The 22,293-nt window shown below is 41.0% G+C and overlaps 1 protein-coding gene across 1 annotated transcript in view; it reads left to right on the top strand.

The window, feature by feature from the left end:
- The first annotated feature begins 17,654 nt into the window (after positions 1 to 17,654).
- Positions 17,655 to 22,293, top strand: part of ADCYAP1R1 (ADCYAP receptor type I) — a 105,405-nt gene continuing 100,766 nt past the window's right edge. Inside the window, exon 1 of the mRNA XM_017746765.1 lies at positions 17,655 to 17,815. Within this exon, the coding sequence (XP_017602254.1) occupies positions 17,765 to 17,815 (51 nt within the window). The 5' untranslated portion in view covers positions 17,655 to 17,764. The remainder of the gene's footprint in view (positions 17,816 to 22,293) is intronic.

The raw sequence follows: 22,293 nt of genomic DNA, 5'->3' as shown, positions 1-22,293 counted from the left end.
AGAGTACAACTGGCACTTTCCTTCAGAAGAGTTGTTTCTTTACTGGGTTGTCTTTCTTTTCTCTTTTGTAGCTCACGTTGGCATATCAGAATTTTTGTTTATCACAGGGATCTGTCTTAAAACTTGTTGGCATTTTTGAATCCACAGACACCGTGGGAGCTGAAGGAACAGCTCTTGCAGGACTTTTAATGTGTCCAGTAAATGGAAGCAAGTTGGGAGGTTATCCCTGTGACATCAGTGCTGTGGGGCATGGAGGGCAGTCACTCCTTAAAGCCAATCCCACTGCCATGGAAGGGACTCACCAACCCCCAAAACAGGCTTGTAACAGTAAAGGTTGAGGAAGTGAAATGGAAAAAAAAAAAACCAAAAAAGCAACATGAAATCACGCTTCAGAGACAAATCTTGACAAAAGTCGTCGACCACCACATTTGTCACGATTCAGAGTAAATTTTGAAACGAAAATTTGGCACCTGATTTGGGGGGTTGTGGGGGGAAGAAATCACAGAGTCCCAGAATAGTTTGGGTTGAAAGGGACCTTAAAGTTCATCTCATTCCAACCCCCTGCCACGGGCAGGGACATCTTCCACTATCCCAGGGTCCTCCAAGCCCTGTCCAACCTGGCCTTGGACACTTCCAGAGATGGGATGTCCTTGCAAGGGAATGACCTGGAATTAGCTGAAAAATGGGACTGTTGTAGCAGTAAGATCAATTTTTTAGTCTTTTCTGAAGAAACCATGCTGGCTGAACACCCACTCTCCATCCTGGCAATTAAAGACCCTGAGCACACTCACAGGAATTTAGTTTTGATTTCCAAGAAAACAAGGCTGACTGAAACCATCCAGAAAAATACACAATTTGGAAGCTGGGAGGACCTTTAGAGGTCACAATGTGTTGTGAAGCTGAGGTAGAACATGGAAAAAAACCTGCAAACTCTATTACGTCTGAATTAGGAGGGCAGTCAGTACAGGCTTCATCTTTAACCAAAGAGACCAAAGAGTGACTGAAGTCAAAATATGATTCATGCCATGGAGGTGTCAGGCTCTTTTTATTAGCAGCAGAAAGAGATTAAAATATCTCTGCGTATAATTTAAATGCTAATAATTGACTGGGAAGAACTCTTTGTCCAGGAGCAGCACAGTCGATTCACTAACACCACATGATACTTTCTTTGTTCAGGGCATCACTTAATTTGAAATAAAATTCAATGTCATGAGCAACTTTGCTTTCCCTTCCTCAGTCAGGGCATGGGGGCTTAAAACATTGTGTTGTGTGCATTTTCAAATGTGATTTTAATTTCTTTTCAATTCTTAGACAGTAGTTCTTGATTAAAGTATGAATTGCTGAAAACTAAATCTGAATGAACCATATAGTATGGTCCAATATGGAAAAATCAATGAAAAAATAGAAATTAAAATATATATCCACTTAAAATATTCTTGAAATACCTTCCCCAATTATAAAACAGAATTTCCAAACTGTCTCCCAACTCAGTTATCATCAACCTTTCTTCAGGGTGGGGAAAAAAAAAGCTAAAAATGTAAATGACAAACAGAAATAGCATTTATGATTAAATACAGATGGTCCATTTGCTATTTTAACACTTTAATTTGGATCATTAATTTAAATGGAGATCCCTAATAATGAAGCAGCAAGGTTAATTAAGTTCTAAGTCCTGCTTTGGACAACTTGTGCTGATGTCCACATTTCACACCAGTGCTTTGGAGCCAAATTTCAGTCGCTCTTGTGAACTGTTCCTTGCTGTTATGCAACTACTTTTTTTTCAGTATCTCACCATTATTAAGTGGTTCCAGCCTAGACTTGAATCTTTATCCCTTCGTCAAAAACCTGATCAGGTTTGACTCAGCTCTGCAATGCGTGGATGATAAAATCTAGATCACAAACTGTGCACTGCATGTGTATTTTACATTAAACCACTCGATAGTATCTGAGAAAATGAAAGTGATTTTTCTTAGCTCCAGCCTTCCGGGCTCTTTCATGGGTGAATCTATTAGAGCAGAATACCAAATTAGGAATTAAAAGATTTACTAGGTTAAAGCAGAGAAATCCCACATGGGATGCAAAATGATATGATGGTTATGTACTGGGGAGGGGGGGAAGTAAGGAGGGGTGAAAACAAGTAGCACAACAAGAGTTGAACAAATTAAACTGACAATGCACCATTTACTGAGCATGATGTGAACACATCGATTAAATGGCAAATTAAAGAGCAGGAGAATTTGGTGCATATTTTATTACTGGAAAATGTTTCCAGTCAGAAAATGAGAATATATGTGTTGCTAAGACCCAGCTTCACCTGCTCGGTCAAGAATGGCAAAACGAATTTGCTGTTTGAGAGTTCAAATCATAAACATCAAGAGTAAGAAATAGCACATACAAGAAAAAAGGAGAAAACCCCATAGGGTCATAGGAAGACCTTGGGTCCATGAGTTTTGAAGTGTGAAGTCCATGAAGTTGTTTTGGAGTCCTGCAGCTCTCTGAAGGCTCCAGAGCCTCCAGCCAAATCCACCACCTCATCATCACCTCTTGAATCTCCCCGCTGAGCTGCTGAGGAGAGTTCCCTGACCTGATTGTATCACGCTGACCTTGGTTGGCAAAGCTTTATTTTTTCATAGAATCACAAAATCATAGAATCACAGACCATTTTGGGTTGGAAGGGACCTTAAAGATCATCCAGTTCCACCCCCTGCCATGGGCAGGGACACCTTCCACCATCTCAGATTGCTCCAAGCCCCGTCCAGCCTGGCCTTGGACACTTCCAGGGATCCAGGGGCAGCCACAGCTTCTCTGGGCAACTTGTGCCAGGGTCCCACCACCCTTTGAGTAAATAATTTCTTCCTAATATCCAATCTAAATCAACCCAATATTTAACCCAATTCACCTGGAGTAAATTGGGTCAGGCAATGATCCTACAAAGATTTCATTGTGGACAGGAGGCAGTGCAGCACTGCTTGGTGTTTCTAGGCTGACTGGGGGTAATGTCCTTTTCAGCATGTCCAGACCTGGGGACAGGGATATCCACAGCCTCCTTGAGGTGTTTGAAGCACCCCTATGGGATTTGTACCCAGTGGTGAGCACCTCATTCCTACAGAGAGTCAGCAGAAGGAAAGAATTCACATCATCTCACAAATTTCAATCACCTCTCAGCTAATGCAAACAAACACTATTAACTTAAAAAGAGTTGAGAAGAAAAACACTGTGAAAGAGTAAAAAAAGAGAATTTTGTGTTATTCCCTATGCTGGTGATCAGAGAAGGTACAGCTGGTACTCGGGGCTAAATTAATCCTGTGTGTATCTGTAATACTGAGGCTACCTAGATGTGAAGTACTCAATGTCCTCCTTTCTTACTCAAGGCACTCTGCAGAAGTTGCTACTTTTGTCTTCAGAGATGAAGATTGCCTTGAGGAGGCCTCTATGTGTGGGAGCAAACAGAGGCATTTGGTTTGCTTTGGAAAACACATTTAAAAGGCAGGAGAAAAAGAAAAACACATTAATTTCCATTTTAGAGAGATGCTAATTGACAGTGGACACAAAACTACTCTCAGGTCTGCAGTCATATTCCTCTCAGGGGGCACCATTTCATGGTAAACAAAAAACTGACTCTCAGTCCAGAGCTAAAAGGAGGCTGGTCTCACCTAAAGCTGCTTCAGCCCTACTTGCTTTATTACTGGCCCTCATCTGGGGTCTTCTCCTCTCTCTTGTGAGTTACCTGCCAGAGGGCCAGCTGGGCTCTGGCCTTTAGTAGAAACACCTGGTTCAGCACAGCTGTAACTCTTCAAGGTCGAGGCTGCCTGCAGCCCATTCTTCTTCTCCTACAGCTGGTCATGGCTTTTTGGACTGGAGCTGGATGATTATCACTGAATAATTATAAGGTTTTATTCACCTGCTTGTTTATGACCTGTAAGTCCTAATGTCCTGGTTTGGGGTTGATTTATTAGTTTGTTTTCCTTTTTGGAAGGTGTTTTTTATGTTATCCTACAGTTATTTTGTTTAAAAAACTGTCATTATTTTCATTGCTGACTTGAAGATAATAGAGAATATCACCACCTCTTTGTAGAATGTCAGCCAGAATTATTTCTGAAAAAAACTGCGATTATTGTCCATCAAGGAGGATTTAGTGATCAATTATAGTCAAGCAGTGCTGGATGGAATTAAACAATCCAAAAGACATCTAAATCCATGCCACAACTTTTGGTTTCATCTAAGTGGGAGACACACCCAAAATGTGCAAAATATTATTGGAAAAAATATTCTCTGCCTCACACAGTGGTTTCATTTCATGGCTGTTTCTGAATAAAACAATCTTTAATAAAATACCCAATTCTCTGGGCACATCTAATGGCAGCCAAGCTGTGCCCTGGAGAGTCCTCTGTGCACCATCCTATCCAGACTCCAGCACAAAATTTATTCTGCTTGTCCAAAACAGCCTCCCACTGTGCTGACTCCAGGTTATCACACATTTAGTTTGATTTGCTGAGAGGAGATCATTCTCTTCCTTCCCTTTCTGTGTCCCTACCCTGCTCTCCCCAGTGAGTTACATGTTTCAGCAAAACATACAGACTCATCCCATGCCTCATTTACTGCAGCTGGCAACAAGCTCCAGGGACAGAAGTGAACTCTGGGATATGAGGAAGGAAATACCATAAAATGTGGATTCACCTTTTCTACTGCATGTGGAGGATTTGATTGGGGTTTGTCTATTTTGGGGTGGGTTTTTTGTGGGTTTTTTTTTTTTCATTTGGTTGCTTGGTTGGTTTTGGGGGGGATTTTTTTTGGGTGGTGCCTGCAATGAAAAGCTGGTCTTTGGTGCAGGACACGTTCCCAGGTAAGAACAACAAAAGACTTTTAGATGCCAGTTCACCAGACTGTTGTGAAGATAACTCAGAGTTATTCTGTATCACTAGTACCTAGTTCCTAAGACTGCTTCCGTGTTTCAACACAAGAATGTTTCCAAGGTCAGCCAAAGCACAGACAAACCATTAAAATTTGCCCTAGGTTTTACCAACTGCCTCTCACGTACCATTGATGGTTTCTCCTTTATTTTCTCATCCTGGTCCACCTTTAATCTTCTCTTTAAGCCTCTGTTTGGATGAGGAAGCCCAGGAAGGCCACTTGAAGGTAGCACTGTGCCATCTGCAGCCATGAGGGTCATCAATAATGCAGCCTGCAGAAATGAGGGCTTTGGGACAGTGGGATTTCTTGTCTTAATAAATTGCATCCTTTGGAGGCTGCTGGAGTGATCTCCCAGTGCTGGAGATCAATGAAACTTTCTCTTTCTTAGGTTGCTTTTCTTTAGATTGGGTATTAGGAAATGTTCCAATTGTTTCAGAAGTTTTTAGCAAATGCTGACCAGGATGGGCAGATCCTGTGTTTCCATGAGAAACCAGCCTGGGAAGCTGTGCCTGCCCACAGCGGTGCTCTTGTAGTTATTCCAGGAGCTTAGAAGAAACCCTCTCCCCAGAGCATCCAAGGAAATAGGGGAATAATGTAGAACTGTTAAATTATACACTGTGGTGAAATTGTGGAATCTTGAGCCAAAATCCTCTGTCCTAAAGAGTTTCTAAAGGGTCAAAGCTTCATCCCCAACGTGCGTGGAAAGGCACATGATGATGATGGTGTTTTTTCAGTGCCATTTCAGCTGAGCTTAAATTACATATTAAACTCAAGGTGGGTGTGAATGAAGACCTGAACAGAATTTACACTTGATATGATGTGAGGGAAGTAAAGGGAGGAGGTTGGAGCAGCAAGAAAAAAACTGTTGCTAAACACTTCACATTATTTGACCTTACTTTGCTGCCCACTATGAGATGCGACTCATCAGCTGAGTGTAGCTTTGGCAACTTTTAATGTTTGGACTGAATCTTTTAATGCTGTGCCTCAAATCTTTCGCTTTCCCTCCCTTCCTCCTGATAGAAAATATAGAGAAATAGGACCTAATTAATCTGTTGCTTTGAAATACATAATTTAGGATAATCTAACATATGCTGGGAACTCTATGGGATGTGCTGATTATGTCTCAAGGACTATACAAGGAATCTGGGGAAATTATCTCGGGTTTAGAGGTGCACATTTGAATGAGGTAACTCTCACCCAGGGCTCTGAAGGACCCCCCCTGCCATGGGGAGAGAAGCATTTTGTTGTGTCTTTGAGACATGAGTCAACCTATTTCAAGCTGTGCAGTGGGCACGCTGGAGAAGAGGGGATTTCAGCTTGATTGGATTTACGTGTTTATATCCTGGGTTTTACTGGGATGCATGATGATAAAATGACAAAGCTATCCAGTGGAAAGGAATAGCATTTTGATTGTTTTCTGGGCCACAAGAGATATTTCAGTTCCACATGACTCCTAAAGGAAAATGTGAATCATAGAAAGTTGGGTTGCATCTGATGCGATGACCATCCTGTCAATTTATAAACTTCATCATCAAACAGATTAATATCTATGATCAGGATTTCCAGCTTTCTCTTCAACAGACACATCCAAGAGAGGAAAATTACCCATTTTTTTAGTTTCCATTGTCTCCTGTTCACACAGGATCTGTACATAAGTTTGCTGCTGTAGTAGCTTGGAATTTGACAGGAGTAAAAACAATGCTATAATGGATGCAACTGATCTTTCCCAGTTGTGTTTTGATGGGTTTCTTTTGGGGTTTTTTTGACACCTTTAGAATTGATAAAATAAGAGAACACATCATTTATTGGCCAACGAATTCGGCATGTACTTGTATGTCTATGTGTGTGTGTGTTTATATTAAATTGTTTTGGTCCTGCATTTCTCTGGCCTTCCCAGGTATTCTCTTAGGGCCATATTCTGCCACCTTATAGAGCACTGTAGGGCCAGCTCATCTTCTAGAACTCTCATGGAAATCCATGAGTGCAAAATGAAGATGAATATAGAGATAGTCTTAATCACTGGCTGAAAAGATGATTCCATGGGCATGAATCACTTCCGTTCATTTGTATTTGCCTTTTTTTTTTTTTTTTTGGTTTTTCTAGAAGTGGCAGAGCTACTTTATTCATAATAATAGTGAAGCAGTGGTTTATGAATTAAGCTGAATATTTACATTTTCTAGATTTTGTTAAGCTTAACTGCTGTAAGTCGTGTATTCACACCCTTTTAAGGCTCTGGGCACCTGAAATACGACTTCAGCTAAGACATCATCAGTGCTCTGAACCATAGCTTGGGAATTCAGTTTTGTAGTGTGGAATTATTTTGCAAGGCTACAAGTTTTTAGGAGTTCCAGATTTTTCATAAAGGAAACAATCCAGAGATAACTACGAGAAGGGGCTGACAGGGTTGGAATTGTCTGCAACATTCTCAACAATGTCATCTGGTGTGTCCTTGCTTCGTGAGGTTCAAAGACCAAGGCCTTTGAAACCTGCTGAAAGAAAGGAAGAGAAAGAAAGAGAAAGAAAAAAAGAAAGAAAAAGAAAGAAAGATTTTCTCTAGACTTATTTCTCTAGACAATATTTTCTCCAGACTCATTTCTTTCTGTGTCAGACAAAGACTGCCTTTTGTGTGAGTAGGAGCTTTTAGAATCTTTTAGGTTGGAAAAGACCTCCAAGATCATCGAGTCCAACCATTAACTCATTAACATCACCAGGTTCATCACTACACCCTGTCCTGAAGTGCCACATCCATACACCCTTGAAACACCTCCAGGGATGCATTTTTCCTCATCAAAGTGTTCCTCATTGCAGAGACATGAGTTTACTCCATGCTTTAAGGTGAAAGGTGGGATCCAGCTCTGAGTCAGAGGGAACCTGTACCTATTAACACTGCAGTGATCCACGTGTCAGAGAAATTGGTTAACAAAGTACACACATGATATGGAGTCCTCTCAAAATTCTAAGTTTTGTTTTTGTTTTCCTCCTCTCTCTGGAAGGCACTTCCAGGGCTTTATCCTGCTGATGGTCCAAAGCTTTCTTGCAGTTCCCAGCTTAACTTCTTGTCCCAACACTGACTTTAATTTCAATCACTTTTCTTCCTCCTTTTTTTGATACTTCTGCTGTTCTCAGGGCTGTGCCTACTCCACACAGGCTTTCCTGAGCTAATCAAACTGATTTTCTTCTTTATTAGCCCTCTGTTTTCCAAGATGAGTGGCACATTTTCTGGGAGCAAGGCAAAGCCACGTGCTGCTGAGGGGAATTGCTCATCTTCTATTCACTGTGGAGGCAGCTGAGAGAAGCCAGCGTGGATAGAGATGGTTCCCTTTTAGAGAGCCAGATTTATGTGCCTTGGATTCCGTCCCTGGTTGCAAAACCATGTGCTGTGGAAGGTCCTAATAATGTCCAAATGTAATGAGTTTATTAAGCACGATATGGGACACAGCTGGGTGAGCTCAGGCTGTCAGAAATGCAGTAGGAAAGGAGGACAAAAGGAAATGTGGAGGGAAGAAAAATATGCGGTTTCCTGGTGCTCATGCAGTGTCTTAACCTTATCTTTCAGTGTAGTAGACAAGAATGAAACTGTTAAAAGGAAAAAAAAAAAGGAATGGAAGATAGGACTGTAGTCCCAGGCCTGTTCTGGGATACATTTCCTTGACAATGTGCACTTGAGGAATCACAAAAGTAGAGGCATCTTTTCTCTACCCAGTGAGGAGTTGGGAAACACATTATATCTGTGCCTTCTTTATCAAGATGGGCTGGAGTTTGGCCCATGAAAGCTTTCAATAATGTTGATTAGAAGCACAGAGGAGGAGCGTGGATGTTTATCTGGGCCATCACCACAGATTGTCAGCTCAGAGTGCTCAGTGAAGTACAAGCTGTTGCATTCAGAATGCCTCTGACTTTGCACTGGAAAATGACAAGGAATTGTACAAATGAGGCAGAGGAAGATCATTTGATCGTCCTCTCTGAACAACTTGGCAATTTTTCCACACTCCCAACCATCCTTTTCTCAATACCAAGGTTGTATCAGACTGTTTTCTTCACGCCATCTCGCATTTATTCCTTTGGCATCAGGCTGATGCTCATTGTATTCACCACCTTCCAAAGCAACAGATTACTCCCTTTCATTGCCTATTTTATTACACAGATTACTCCCTTTCATTGCCTATTTTATTACGCAGATTACTCCCTTTCATTGCCTATTTTATTACTTCTGTTCTCATATGGGAAGGGTAGACTTGTTTCCTGGGGGTGATAAGAGTTTGTTGTGCTGTTGCTGGAGCTCCAAGATTGGGTCCATCACCAGCTACAGGAACACTCCTCTGCAGTCTGCCTGTGCTGAATAAATAGTGGAATGTTTTGTTAAAGATACCCTTGGTATTTCCTCACAGCTGAGAGCACCTTGCATGGAGCCTGGCTCAGGTCTGGGGATGTTTGATCTCAAGATAATCAGCTCAGCACATCAACAGGGCTAATTGAAGTTGTTACTCTGATAAATAGAATATTTTGAGTTAAGGAATTGGTTTGAAGGTACTGTCCAAGTACTGCACTTGGGAAGATCCTCAGAGACAATGGGAATAAAAGGCTCTGGTCCAGAGCTGCATTTTCTGCTCTTACTCTTTCCTCTGCCTGTGAGAGATGTCTGCTCCACGTGTGCTGAGCAGGTTCAAAGCAGAGCCTGATGGACAGGTTGACAGACAGGTTACAGTGCTTACAACCTCCTACGTCATCATGAAAAACAATATTTACACCTACAACCAGGGAAGGAAATGCAGACCACCAGTCAAGAAAAGCAAATTAATCAAGGGGCTCTTGCAAAGCTTTGAAATACCAGGTAGAGAACATTTTTTCCTGGTTGTGGAGTAATAATTTTGGAGGCCCTCACCAAGCAGCACTTAAAGCCCTGCTGGAATGGGAGCAGCACATCGTTATCTTTATGATCCCAGTATTAATTTCATATTAGCAATGAAGTATCGCATATACCACAGATGCTTAAAAAGGATAATTGATCTGCTGTGAAAATGGAATCTTCTCACATACTTTTTTTTTGCTTTGCATAATGCTTCCTGAATGTGTGGTAGTTGGCAATTATTTCCCTGCTCTATGGTCTTTAGTTAAGGAATCTTGTCATTTCACCATTTCAATAACATATGGGCACAATAAATCTGATGGATAATGCAATAGGGAAAATAATGCCAATCAAGGCAAGAATTTTATCGGTGATGTTATATGGGAGACCTGCCAAGAAAAGCAATCCTGTGCCCAGGGAGGTAGGAATTGTGTTCCATAGCCTCTGCTATCATGAGTCTCTCATTGCTTTCGTTGCAAAGATAAGCTAGAAAATCTTGACCTCTGGGTGAATGATCCACCCATGTCCACCTGAATTTTCAGAGAGCCTGAAGCAGCAGCTCCATCAATGAGACATTCAAAGTCATTACAATGTCAAAATACTCAGTCAGAATTTAGATGTCATTAACCTTCAATGTTTCATCATATCTGTACTGGTGAAGCAGCATAATATGAAGGAGAAGAATCGTTATATTGTGGGAATTTCTTTTATTTATAAAATTCAGGCACTTTAAATGAAGTTTGTTAAAAAAAAAAAAAATCAAGTCTTGTTTAGTTTTATATACTATGTCCCAGAAAAGCATAAGCTTTCAGATCTCAGGAAGGGCTGGGCTTTATGACCACACCTATGAAGGATGGGTTATAGCAGATTTGGACTTTCAAAGAGATTTTGATATTTTGTAGATAATCAAGAAATTAATCAGATCTTCAGACAGTGTAAATTTGGATGAGTTTCTTGAACTGGCTGAGCAAGACTTACTAAAATCTGTTTTAGAATAGTTTTACATGGGGTTTTTTATATGTTAGGAAAATTCTATAAAACTAGAGGACTAGAAAAAACAAGAGCTGTCTGGTTATACAGAAGTGATAAGGAGTGTACTTTGTAAGGACAAATTATAATGCTCATATCTTCAGGGAAATTCAATTTGATGGAAACCATTCAAAGGAAAAGAATAAAATTTTTAAAAAACCAACACTCCACCAAAATTGTAATCAGGGACAGCTGAAGTAAAACATACCTGGAAGTTATTAGGCTGTGTTAATAAAAGGAATAAAGATAGTATTGAAAGTAAGAAAAGGCTGCAACACAGAGAGAAGTCAGGGCTCTGCTTTGCTTACCACTAATCCTTTGGTGTCATAAACTTTGGGAATGGAATTTTCTTTGCCCTCATCAGGCTGAACGAACAGAATTAAAAAAAGGAAAAATAAACTCTTGCAAAGCAGTAATTCACTTTGTCCAAAATTAGGCATAGTGTCATAAAACCATAGAATGGTTTGGGTTGGAAGGGACCTTTTAAAAGGCCTTCAGTCCAACCCCCTGCCATGGCAGGGGCACTTTCCACTAGACCAGGTCCCTCCAATCTCCATCCTTAAGGATGCCTTAAGGCATCAAGCTTTAGGATGTAGAAATTGCTCCCTGAGGTTACCTACATCTCTGCTGACTGTACAGAGAGCCTGGGTAGGCTGGGCTGAACTATACAGATCTTTCTGATGTGGCAGTGCTGTTTTAATTCTTCACTGATGACCTGGATGATGGGACAGAGTGCACCTGCAGGAAGGTTGAAGGTTACACAAATTTAAGAGGAGTGGTTGATAGACTGAGAGGTTGATTCTGCTGTTGCTTGGAGGGAACCAGACAGGCTGGAGAAATAAGCAGAAAGAAACCTCATCATGCTGCAGAAAGAGACATGCAAAGTCCTGCACTGGGAGAGGAATAATCCCATGCACAAGGACAGGCTGGGGCTCAGCTGCTGGGAGGAAGTTCTACAGAGAAGGACTTAAAGCTCCGGGTGGACACAAAGTGGATCCTGAGCCAGCAGAGTGCCCTTGCAGCGATGAAATCCAAAAGCAGCATCAGCTGCATGAGGAAGAGCCTTGGCAGCAGGTCAAGGGAGGTGATAATTCCTCTTTCTCAGCCCTGGAGTGCTGGGTCCAGTGCTGAGAGCATGAACGCAGTGGGTTCTGTGAGGAGCCACAAAGATTGTTAAGGAATTAGAGCAAGACACTCAGAGACCTATGGCTGTTCAGCCTGGAGGAGGTTTGGGGGGGTCTTATCAGTGTGTAGAAATACCCGATGAGAGGGTGCAAAGGAGATGGACCCAGGCTCTTCTCTGTGCTCACAAAAGGCAACAAGCACAGACAGACATACAGGAAATTCAGCTGTAAGATAACTATTATTGTTAGAACGGTCAAATACTAAAACAGGTTGATCAGGGAAATTGTTGAGACTCAACTTTTGAGATATTCAGAAATTGAAATGGGTTTTGAATAACCTGCTGTATGTGACCCTGCTCAACATGATAAAGCCAAGCAGCAACAGCAAACAGCATGCAGAAAACAACTTCTTCTTCTTCTGTATGCTCTATATTAGCAGGGGAGTTGGACCAGACACTCTCCAGAAGTCCTTCCAACCCCCAACTCTGTGAATCCTCTTCAGCAGTTATTCTTCTTGCAAAAGCACGTTGCTTTGATTTATTTCCCACACAAGTCCTCATGGAAGTAAATGAAATCGATAATCCTACTTCATGCAGAAATATTTGGACACCTAAGCTCTCATTTGCGTATGGGAGTCTCAGCATCCGCAGTTTACCATTTCCTACTTTTGTAATCACACCTTTATCTTCGCTTCTAGAAAGGGAGTTCTGGTAAAATTCACAGGTATTTTCTGAGTTTTATGCAAGGAAAAAAAATCAAAAGCCTGTTCCTCCAGAAAGTAAAAGGATTATTACTGAGTATTGCTAGCAGATTTATATTCATTAACACTGAAAAGCCTAAGCCAGGCAGCAGTTGAATGTATTTCTTTCAACTATTTCCATGCAAAATTGTTCTTAGTGCTGTATCAGCTCCCTTTTAAATTTTGTTTTCTAAAGCAACAATTTTCCTGCACAGTGAAAACACTGGATACCAGCAGTCTGTCTGAATGTATGTCATGAATGGGTATTTTTCAGCCTATGATTCCCACATCAGCTCACGTGTTAGAACAACGGACAGCCTGCATCCATCCTTGTGGACCATCCTGTGAAAAAATTCCACATTGTTTGTTGACAACTCTTTCAGGCAACGGTGTGGGATTTCTGAGGCCCTTGAGACATTCATGTGCAGCTGAAAAGGGTTTTGTCCTTTGTAGCAGTAAATCCTTTCTGAAAATCCACCTCTTGGACCTCCTGATGTAATGACCCTTTGAATCCTGTTTTGTCATTGACAGCAGATTTGGTGAGTGGGAACAAGGGCTTGAGGGACTTTCCCAGTTAAGTACATAAAGGGAGAATAAAAGTCTCCTTGGTTTGTAAAAGAAAGCAGAGTCAGACCCTCAGCTGCTGTGATCTGTGAAGAAACTTTAATTTCAGCAAATTTAGGAAGTAGGTAAACAAAACCAACCCAAAATGTTTAAACTTGAAGAAATAATAACTACTCTATTAAAGATAGTGGAAAGATCATGATGTTCTTTTTTTTCTGCCTTAATAGGATTGCTCTTTGTGGAGTACTTTCCATGGAAAACTTTAGAGCCCTTGCTGTCTCATATTCAGTTACATCCTCTTTTAGCTTTCCTGTTGCCTTAAATATATCAGCATCAATTTATTGACATCCTAAACAATCAAATTCCTTCTCAATCCTTTGTGGTAGGTTAAACTTTGCTGGTTTGGGTTTCATATTGCTGATCCATATATTTCAGACTGGAGGTGGGATTATTCTGTCCAAATTTAGATATCCACAATGTAGATGTCAACAAATGAGCTGGCTGTTCAGAATTCCTTTACACTCTGGGAGACAAACTGAAAGTTTAAAGTAGATGGGTAAAATAGGTCAGACAAAACGCTTTCTTCACGTCTGCTTCTCCCTGTTGGTATAAAAAGAGACTTGATGATGAGCTCATGTGAGAGGATGTATTTCCCAGGTTTCTAAAATTAGGAGACGTGTCCTAGGTCACTGAGGGGTTGATTTCCCAACTCTGCTCGTTGCTGGCAAGCAGGAACTTGAGGAAGGGGCACCATGCCCTGTAATATAAATGATGGAGCTGGAATACCACATTTGGGAACTTACAGGAGGGAGATTATCAAATGCAATGGGTTTTGCACCTTTGTATTGAGAGCCTAAGGACAGAAAAATATCAGGTGTGTAATGAAAGGTGCTCCAGCCCTCAGGAGAGCTACTAAGCTGGTCAGAGGGCAGGAACACCTCTCCTATGAATTCAGGCTGGGAGCTGGGACTGTTCGTCCTGGAGAAGAGAAGGCTCCAGGGAGACCTTAGGGGAACCCTGCAGTGCCTAAAGGGGGATTAAAAGAAGGCTGGAGGGGGACTCTTCATGTAGTGACAGTCTAAGGGAAAATGGCCTTAAATGGAAGGAGGGTAGGTTGAAATTAGATTTTAGGAAGAAATTCTTTACTTTGAGGTTGGTGAGACACTGGAACAGGTTGCCCAGAGAAGCTGTGGACTGACAATCCCTGGAGGTGTCCAAGGTCAGAAATCTGCTCTAGTGGAACGTGTCCCTATCCATGGCTTGGAATGATGATCTTTAAGGTCTCTTCCAACCCAAGCCATTCTAGGATTTTATGATAATTACCTGTTCATATATTTTGCACCCTGTAATTCTCCACCCATGTTTATTCTTCATAGGGAAATGTTCTTCATGTCTCTAAGTGTTGGAATAACTGTGCATGGAGTGGTTGACTTCCCTGAAATGTATTCAGTGTGCAAAAGCTCAATTTCTCCTGCATGTTGTCAGAAGCTTTCAGATTTCCACACTTGTGCAGTAGCTTGGTCATGGGGCAGGAAGAGGATGTGGTGGGAGCCCCTGACTGGACACTGAAGGGAGATTAATTAAGTAATGAATTCCCATTTGATCATCGCTGGTCTCAACCATTGTGGGCCAGCTTTGAAATGTGTTGGTTTCCTTTCAAACCACTGGCACGCGTCCCAGAGGACCACAACAAGGAGCCCAACAGGTCAGGTGGTTTCTTTTGGGTGAGATCTCAGTAAGAGCTCATAACTACCTTGGAAAGCCGCTAAAAATCCTCTTTCATTCATCCAAAAAAAAATTCCTCCATTTCATTCATCCAGTGGGTACATTCTGAGATGTTGTATAACAATTTTACCCATTATTTGATATGGTGACTTTTTATCCTTTTGAGCAGTGATTTATTCCCTTTTTTATGCCTCCCTGGGAGCAGTCCCATTGTACCTGGAAAGGACTCACTGTGTGCTTTTATTCATTCGTGACATCAGATTGTGCACTTGACACTTGTGGGCTTCTCATGGAGGAATTGTCCTCCCCAGCCTCCAGAGTCCCTTTTTTAGGTGGAGAAAGAAATGGGCACTTGCAGCAGAACAAGTTTTGCCAGAGCTTTCCCAACCTGCCCTTGAAGCAACTCAGATACTTTCATAAAGAATCTACTGTGGCACTGACAGTGTTTCCAGTGGACAAATGAATTCACCTTCAGAGGGGATGAATTATTTTCTTAAGTCATTATTTAACCAAAACAAAGTTGTTTGTTTTTATTTTCTTCTTCTTCCTGTATTTCAGCCATGCTTGAAATAACCCCCTGAAACCCATTCTATATTAGGAACAATCAGCTGAGTTTCAGATTCCCAGACACTTCAACAGCCCTTCTGTTTCACCAGAGATAATTGAAGATTATTTTGAGGAACTGTTTAACCATAACTGAAAGGTGCAACCCCTCTGTTATTGGCTATTCTGACTTCACTAATTTTAATTGCAGTGGCAGATGCAGATAAAACAACAACATGAAGCATCAGTAATGAAATTACAGGATTTATCTACCAGTGATATCAGAAGAAAATATGACCATTCAAGCTTCCCTTCCAAATGCAATACTGATATATTATTTATTTTTCTCAGTACTGAGTGGTCATGCTTTATCAGCATTGCCTATATTTTTTCTAAAAGTTTATTTTTCTAGTATAATATGGGTGATAGTACTTATCTGGGAGATAGCTGGGCTTTAATTGGTAATAGAGATAACTACCCTTTAATTGATAATAAAGATAAGTAGCTTTTAGTAATAGGTGGACTCTGAATATATGTCTAACTTACCTGCCAGGAACAGCTAAACAATATAAAAGGTTCTGCTGCAGGTCCAGGGCAGAAGTTCTGGGAGCTGTTATTCCCTAATAAACACTCCAGTCTCTGTGGATGACATGAAGGCCTCAGCCCAGTATTTGGTGCAGGTTTCCATGACTACTTTGAAGGGAAAAAAATTAAGTAGATGCTTTTATTTTCCCTGCAATATGTGGAAGAAAAGCCATGAAATGGTTTGCAGAGGTTCTTGTCTCTTTAGAAGCTCCTTTGAATCTCAAGACGAGACAGAAAACACCCACCCTCCACTTTTCAAACCTAGGGAATACCAGGTTAAAGTGAAAAGAGGGTCTTGTAAAGGTTACCACTTTCCCCCAGGGTATTTGTATTTACCCATCTTTTAGTCAGGCATCTCCCACCCTTCCCCTGCATTTAATCATTTCCTGATGAATTACAGTGACAGCATGAAAGGATAGAATTCAACTTCCACACCCCTCTCTGGCTTTTCTGGACTGAGCTGCACACAGGAGTGCAAATGATCAGGAAATAATTTCAAATCCAGTGGCTGCTAATGCATCTGTCTGGTTTTGTCGTGCTTCTGTTAATGGCATTCCAAGTCCTCACGGCTGAATGTCACCAGGGATGTTTGCTGTCCTCCTCAGCTGAGATCTTATCAATTGCTCATTATTTGATAAACCATCAGAAGTACAGTTAAGTAATTAGATTCCATGCCAGAACAGAGCGTGAGTGACTGATCAAGTGAGGATGGAAGAAAACAGATCAGTTTAGAGTGAATTTCATGAATCATTGTTCTCCCAAAATTTAGAGAGGGATTAATTTTCCTGTTTTATTTTTTAATTGAAAGACTCTCCTTTCTAAATGCTGATGTCCTGGCAGCGTGCTGCAGTCAGTATAAAACTTGGGTGTCCTTTGGTTCTAAAAGTTCTTTCACAAAACACTCCTTTACAAATCAAAGTAGGATAATGAGAAATAAATCCAAATCTTAAAACACCTTCCCCCCAGTCCTCAATTCTTTCTGGGCAGAGACCAAGTGGTGTAGGTCACAAATATGAATGACATTGTTGTCCATGTAAGTCAATCCTGATTATGTCCTGGATGAATTCTTTAGCCTGAGACTCAGTTCATTCCTTTGCCCCTCTACTGCCAAGTTCTCAGAAAGGTTCTTAACAAGGTTATTAACAGGTTATTAACAAGTCTGGTAATGGATTTTGTTATCTGGACAAACTATCTTGGGAACCAGACAACCCCTAAAAAGCCCTGGACAGTTTTGCTTTTAAGACACTACTGAAAATCAGGAAAGGCAAACCACAAAAATCAGAGATGAAGCAGCCAGGTCCTTTTTCTTCACAGTAATCCACCCTTCCTTCTCCCCTGGGTGCAATTTAGGTCTTTGCAGCTACAGAACCTGTTCCAGTATTTCTTTGACACAAGACACTGATCATACAGACAAGTCCTTGGCCTTAAATTAGATGCCCAAGACCATCTTTAAAATCTGCAAAAGCCTGTTTGATCTCTGCTAAGTGCAACTCGCAGTTCAAGTGTTGGATTCCCTGTTTTCTGTCCATTTCTTTTTCATTCTCTCCGTGGTTTCCATATTTATAATAATTTTCCTCTTTTTCTGCAGAGATCTGAGCCTTGATGTGAAGACCTCAACCAAAATATCTGCAGAGAGCCTGTGCTTCAGCCCTAATCACAGTGTTAACGAGCAAAACTTGTGCAAAATTAAGAGAGAAGATGGCCATCAACTGGAAGATCTGCTTCTTCAGCCTCGTATTGCTTCCTATGGTAAGGAAAAATAGGTTTATTTGCATTGCTCTGATATAAATATATGTTCTCAAGGCCAGCACTAGCCAAGAGGGAAGGATCTGCTGCTGACACTGATTCTGGGTTTTTCTGGGTGGTCTCATGGTTTGGGTTAAAGACTTTTCCAGCCTCCTTTGTTAATGAATTAGGACTGTGATCACTGCTCATCCTGAGAAGGGCATGTCCATCCCTTGAGGGAATTCCTTCACTGTTTCTATCCGAAATTCAAAACAAAATGAAGTAATAATTAAAAAAGGAAAAAAAAAAAAAAAGGGTCTCCTGTTTCAAATCCATTGGTTTAAGAATATTTTTTTCCAGACAGAGGGGTTAAAATTAGAGATTCACTTCATGCCCCCCTGTGAAACCTAAACCTTGAGATATTCCAGGCAGTGCTTTTGCAGGCCTCCATTTTCAGAGGAGCAATTTTAGGAAACAATACAACTGGGCCCCTAAAGATCCCAAAGGCACTTAAAGTAATTCATCATCTTTCTGAAGATATTCGACTCTTTATGAAGATGACAGGGATTAATTTTCCCCACAAGTCTTTACTTACTAAACAATGTGCTCTCCCATTAATAACTCAGTGTTAGCACATCTGGGGATTGTAGCTCTCCCTCTCCATTGTCCCTGCACACGGTGGCTGGATCTCTCCTCACATAACAGCCATAAAACCACTGAACATAGATTTTTTTCTTCTTTCCTTTTGTAGCTGTGAGGAATTGTACACAAGCCCTGCAATAACCTCTTGTTGCGTTTCAGCACAATTCTGTGTTAAACCATTGATCACAAATTTGCTTTTCAGCTCTTCTCCAGGAGCACTGCTCACAGGGAATCAGTTACAAATAGCACCAGGATTTAAATCCTCCAGCTCATTCCCATTAAGAGCCTTCTACTACTTCCATGCAAATGCTTTACATTGCTTAATACATGGATATGTTCATGTTACTACGCTTTAATAGCCAGGTATCTGAAAGAATTCGTGACATTTAGTTGATTTTATTTTTAAATGACAGCTATTTAATGTGCTGGTGGTGTGACCAGAGCATTTTTCAGAAGTTTTTGCAGAGTTTTTTGCTCTTGTGTATCGATTTTGTGGCCTGTCTTCTCCAATGCGTAGCAGGCAGCACATGGAACTTGTCTTGACTTTGGCACACAAAAATACATTTTCTTTCCCTTTGGCTCTTGTTTAGAGTCCACTTCATTTCACTGCACATCTGAAATGTGGCATAATTCAGCTAAATTCTAAAGCGTTGGGTTGGCACTGGTACCATGCTTGTGTTCATCCAGATAATACAGTCCTTTACATACAAATATCTGGTCTTGGAATTTTTTTCTAGAGCATGGCTCCTGTGAGTATTCCTTAGATTTCCTGGTCAGATAGAAGTGATTACTTAATAAAAACTGTGTTTAATTTTTATAATGTATCTCTAAAATTACTACAGTAAACTTCCTCTAAACTAATGGGGAGGGAGAAAAATCCCCAGACTTAACCTGATTTAGGCTCTGATGTTCATGTGAGATTCCTGACTGTAAAAGGAGTTTAGCTCAAATTCAGATGCTGTTTTTTGTAGACACAGAAGTTCTGGTGACATGGATCTATCCTGCCCTGGGAGAAACTGGAAAGCTGAATTCCTGGCCATGCAAGCATATTTTTCAGATTGCAACCAAAATAATTAAATGAATCAAAAGATAAAAGGCGTTTTTGTTAAATGGCCAACAACCTTCAATATTTCAAGATTTTAGGTGCTCAGCTTGAGACCTTCAAAAGGTGTCTTGTTATTTAGAGGTGAACAGTTTTTAATTAAGGGAAATAAATGAACAAATCCCTTGAGTTCTCAGATGGGTGACCTTCCTGGCAGATGGAGAAGGACAGCAAATTCCCAATTGCTCACGTTTCAGGACATAACTGTGGTTGCTGAGCTGGATAATTAGTGATCAGCTCCAGCTTGTGGAAAGAACAGTTCTTAATGAAATACCAAATAACAAACCAGAGCTAATAAGAAGAAACCTGCTTTTTATTTGCTGCTTCTGCAAAGTTTGTGATCTTTTTTTATGAATATAAGATTTTACTGCAGTCTTTTGCAGGAATCCAGATATTAAAGTTAACCATTTAACACACGTGAATTTGTGTATTTGCACACACAGAGCCCACCACAGAGATTATACAACAATTTCTGTGTATTATTCATTTCTTATTAAATCCCTACAGTTCTTTTCACAGGCCAAATTTCAGGAATGATATGATGTTATTCATGGTTCTTCCCTTGCTGCAATTCTTTTGCGGTGCTTGTGGTAACACATTTCTCTCCACTGGGGCACACCCTTTCCCTTCAAACCATCTCTAGTGCGCTGTGCTGGTGACCTCAAATTGGCACTTTCCTGTCATGCAGATTTTCCAATTTTCTAGCAAGGGAGTGGATGTGACTTTAAAAAAAAATAGAGTAATTGAAAGTCATCCTAGACTCCAGAAAGTTCCTGGAAAAACTGGGTTGATAATGCTTTCCTCTAAGCACAGCTGGTGCTGTTCAGGGAATCTCCAGTCACTCCCAAGGAGAGCTCCTGGACTCAGGAGTCAGGATAGATCCCATTTTCCTCAGAGTGCCTGTATGAGCTCCTGGATCTTCACACCTGCTTGGACGTGTAGTTTTTGGCTCTACCAATAGTCAGACCCATTTTAGCCACAAAAGCCCCCAAACTGACGTCCACATCCATGAACAGACCAAGAAAAGGCAAAAAAGAGAACCAAGTATGAATGGGAAATTTCAGCTGGCTTCAAGTATAGGCTCTGACCAGATGACAAGAAGAGAATATGCTAAGAAATAACTAGAAATGAACATTTTAAGCCAGTTCTAACTGTCAGAGTCAAGGGTGATTCAGTTTTTCATGTGTTCAACAGCTGCTCTGCATTGACCTAACCTATGAACCACTTGGGACTGAAGGCACCATGATGCTTGCAAGGCCTTTAGAGGAATTCTTGAGCTTTATTTTTTTCCCCCCATTTTAAGTGCTTTCCTAGATTTAAATGCCTGTGTTGCTCTTTTGGCTGGTTTTAACCCACTTCTTTCAGCTGGCTCACCTCCTCTCAGTCATTCCCATTCTTTGCTTTGGATAAAGCTCTGAACAATCTGGGATAGTGGAAGGAGTCCCTGCCCATGGCAGGGCTTGGAACTGGATGGTCTTTGAGGTCCCTTCCAAACCCAACCATTCTAAAAAGTGAAAAGTGAATTCACTTTCACTGTCATTTTGATTGACTTCACATTCCATCCATCTGTGATAACGCTGGGTAATGTTTTGGGTTTTTTTAATTGGAAAATATTAACAAAAGTCATCATAAAATTATGGAGGAGAAAGGATCCTAAACCATTGTTCCTTTGTCTGGTTCCAAATGTACTTGAGAAACAATGAGTTTCATGACTCACAAAGTTGGCTTGGTGTATGAACTGAATTCTAAATGTAACTGCAATGCAGGTGTTCTAAGTGTCTGGAATAATTCGATCAGATGTATTTCTTCACCTAATACTTGGAATTTCTTGTGGGTACATATTTAATATTGCTAAGCTTAAATGTTTCCAGTGGGAGAATATTCTGCGCAATGTTCGAGTAGCTGGGAAGAATGTTACTGTCTCCTTTAAAATAAAAATGTGGAAAAGGGAAGGTGTAAGTGAAGCCCCTTGTATAACAACCCTGAAGTGTGATCCCTGAGTGAGAGTCAGATGGGCAAATACAGATTTGGATGTACTGGCAGCACCTCACAGAGCAGAGATTGGATCTGATCTGGATCTGATAATGTTTAAGCAATTCATGAAGAGGTGAGGATAGAAACTGAAGTGTTTGCTCAGCCCCTGTTTGTTTGCTGAGAGGGTAGTATCTCTCAATCTTCCCAGGGTGTGTAAAGGCTACAGAGCAGAGAACTCTCTGTATCCTCTATTATTCATCCCTGGCTGTCACTTCCAGTGCCAGGCTGCCTTCAAATAGAATCATCTACGTTCCAGCCTCTGTTATTTTTTAAAAGATGAGACACAGTGTATTCAGACACGATATTCTACTAGTTTCTCTCCCAGCCTGCAGTGTTTTTAAGTGCAGCCCAAATGTGAGGCTCCTCAGGCACGAACATAAACGGTTGGGTTGGTCCCTGCTCTTTAAGCAAACTATTCTTCCCATTCCAGGGCTTAATGAGAGAGCTTTTAATGAGCTTACCTGCCTGGTGATTTGTAGCATCTCATAACCCTGTTAGAGAAGTCAAGCTCTCTGTAGGTTTCTCTAGCACAGTGCACAGTTGCACGGGACTTCCCTGTTATTTATGGAATGAAAATATAAATAAGTACAAACACAGCCAGGGAGCTGCTGGGAATGTTCTCCACAGGAGATAAAGACTCAGCTAACCAAGGCATTAATGCTGCTGTAGCTTTTCCCTTTTAATAGGAGTTGTTGGTGCTGGGGGCAAGCAGCAGAAAATAGCA

Source organism: Corvus brachyrhynchos, unplaced genomic scaffold, assembly GCF_000691975.1.
Source record: "Corvus brachyrhynchos isolate BGI_N302 unplaced genomic scaffold, ASM69197v1 scaffold18, whole genome shotgun sequence".
NCBI lineage: Eukaryota > Metazoa > Chordata > Aves > Passeriformes > Corvidae > Corvus > Corvus brachyrhynchos.
This window is presented reverse-complemented; position numbering and strand designations above follow the sequence as displayed.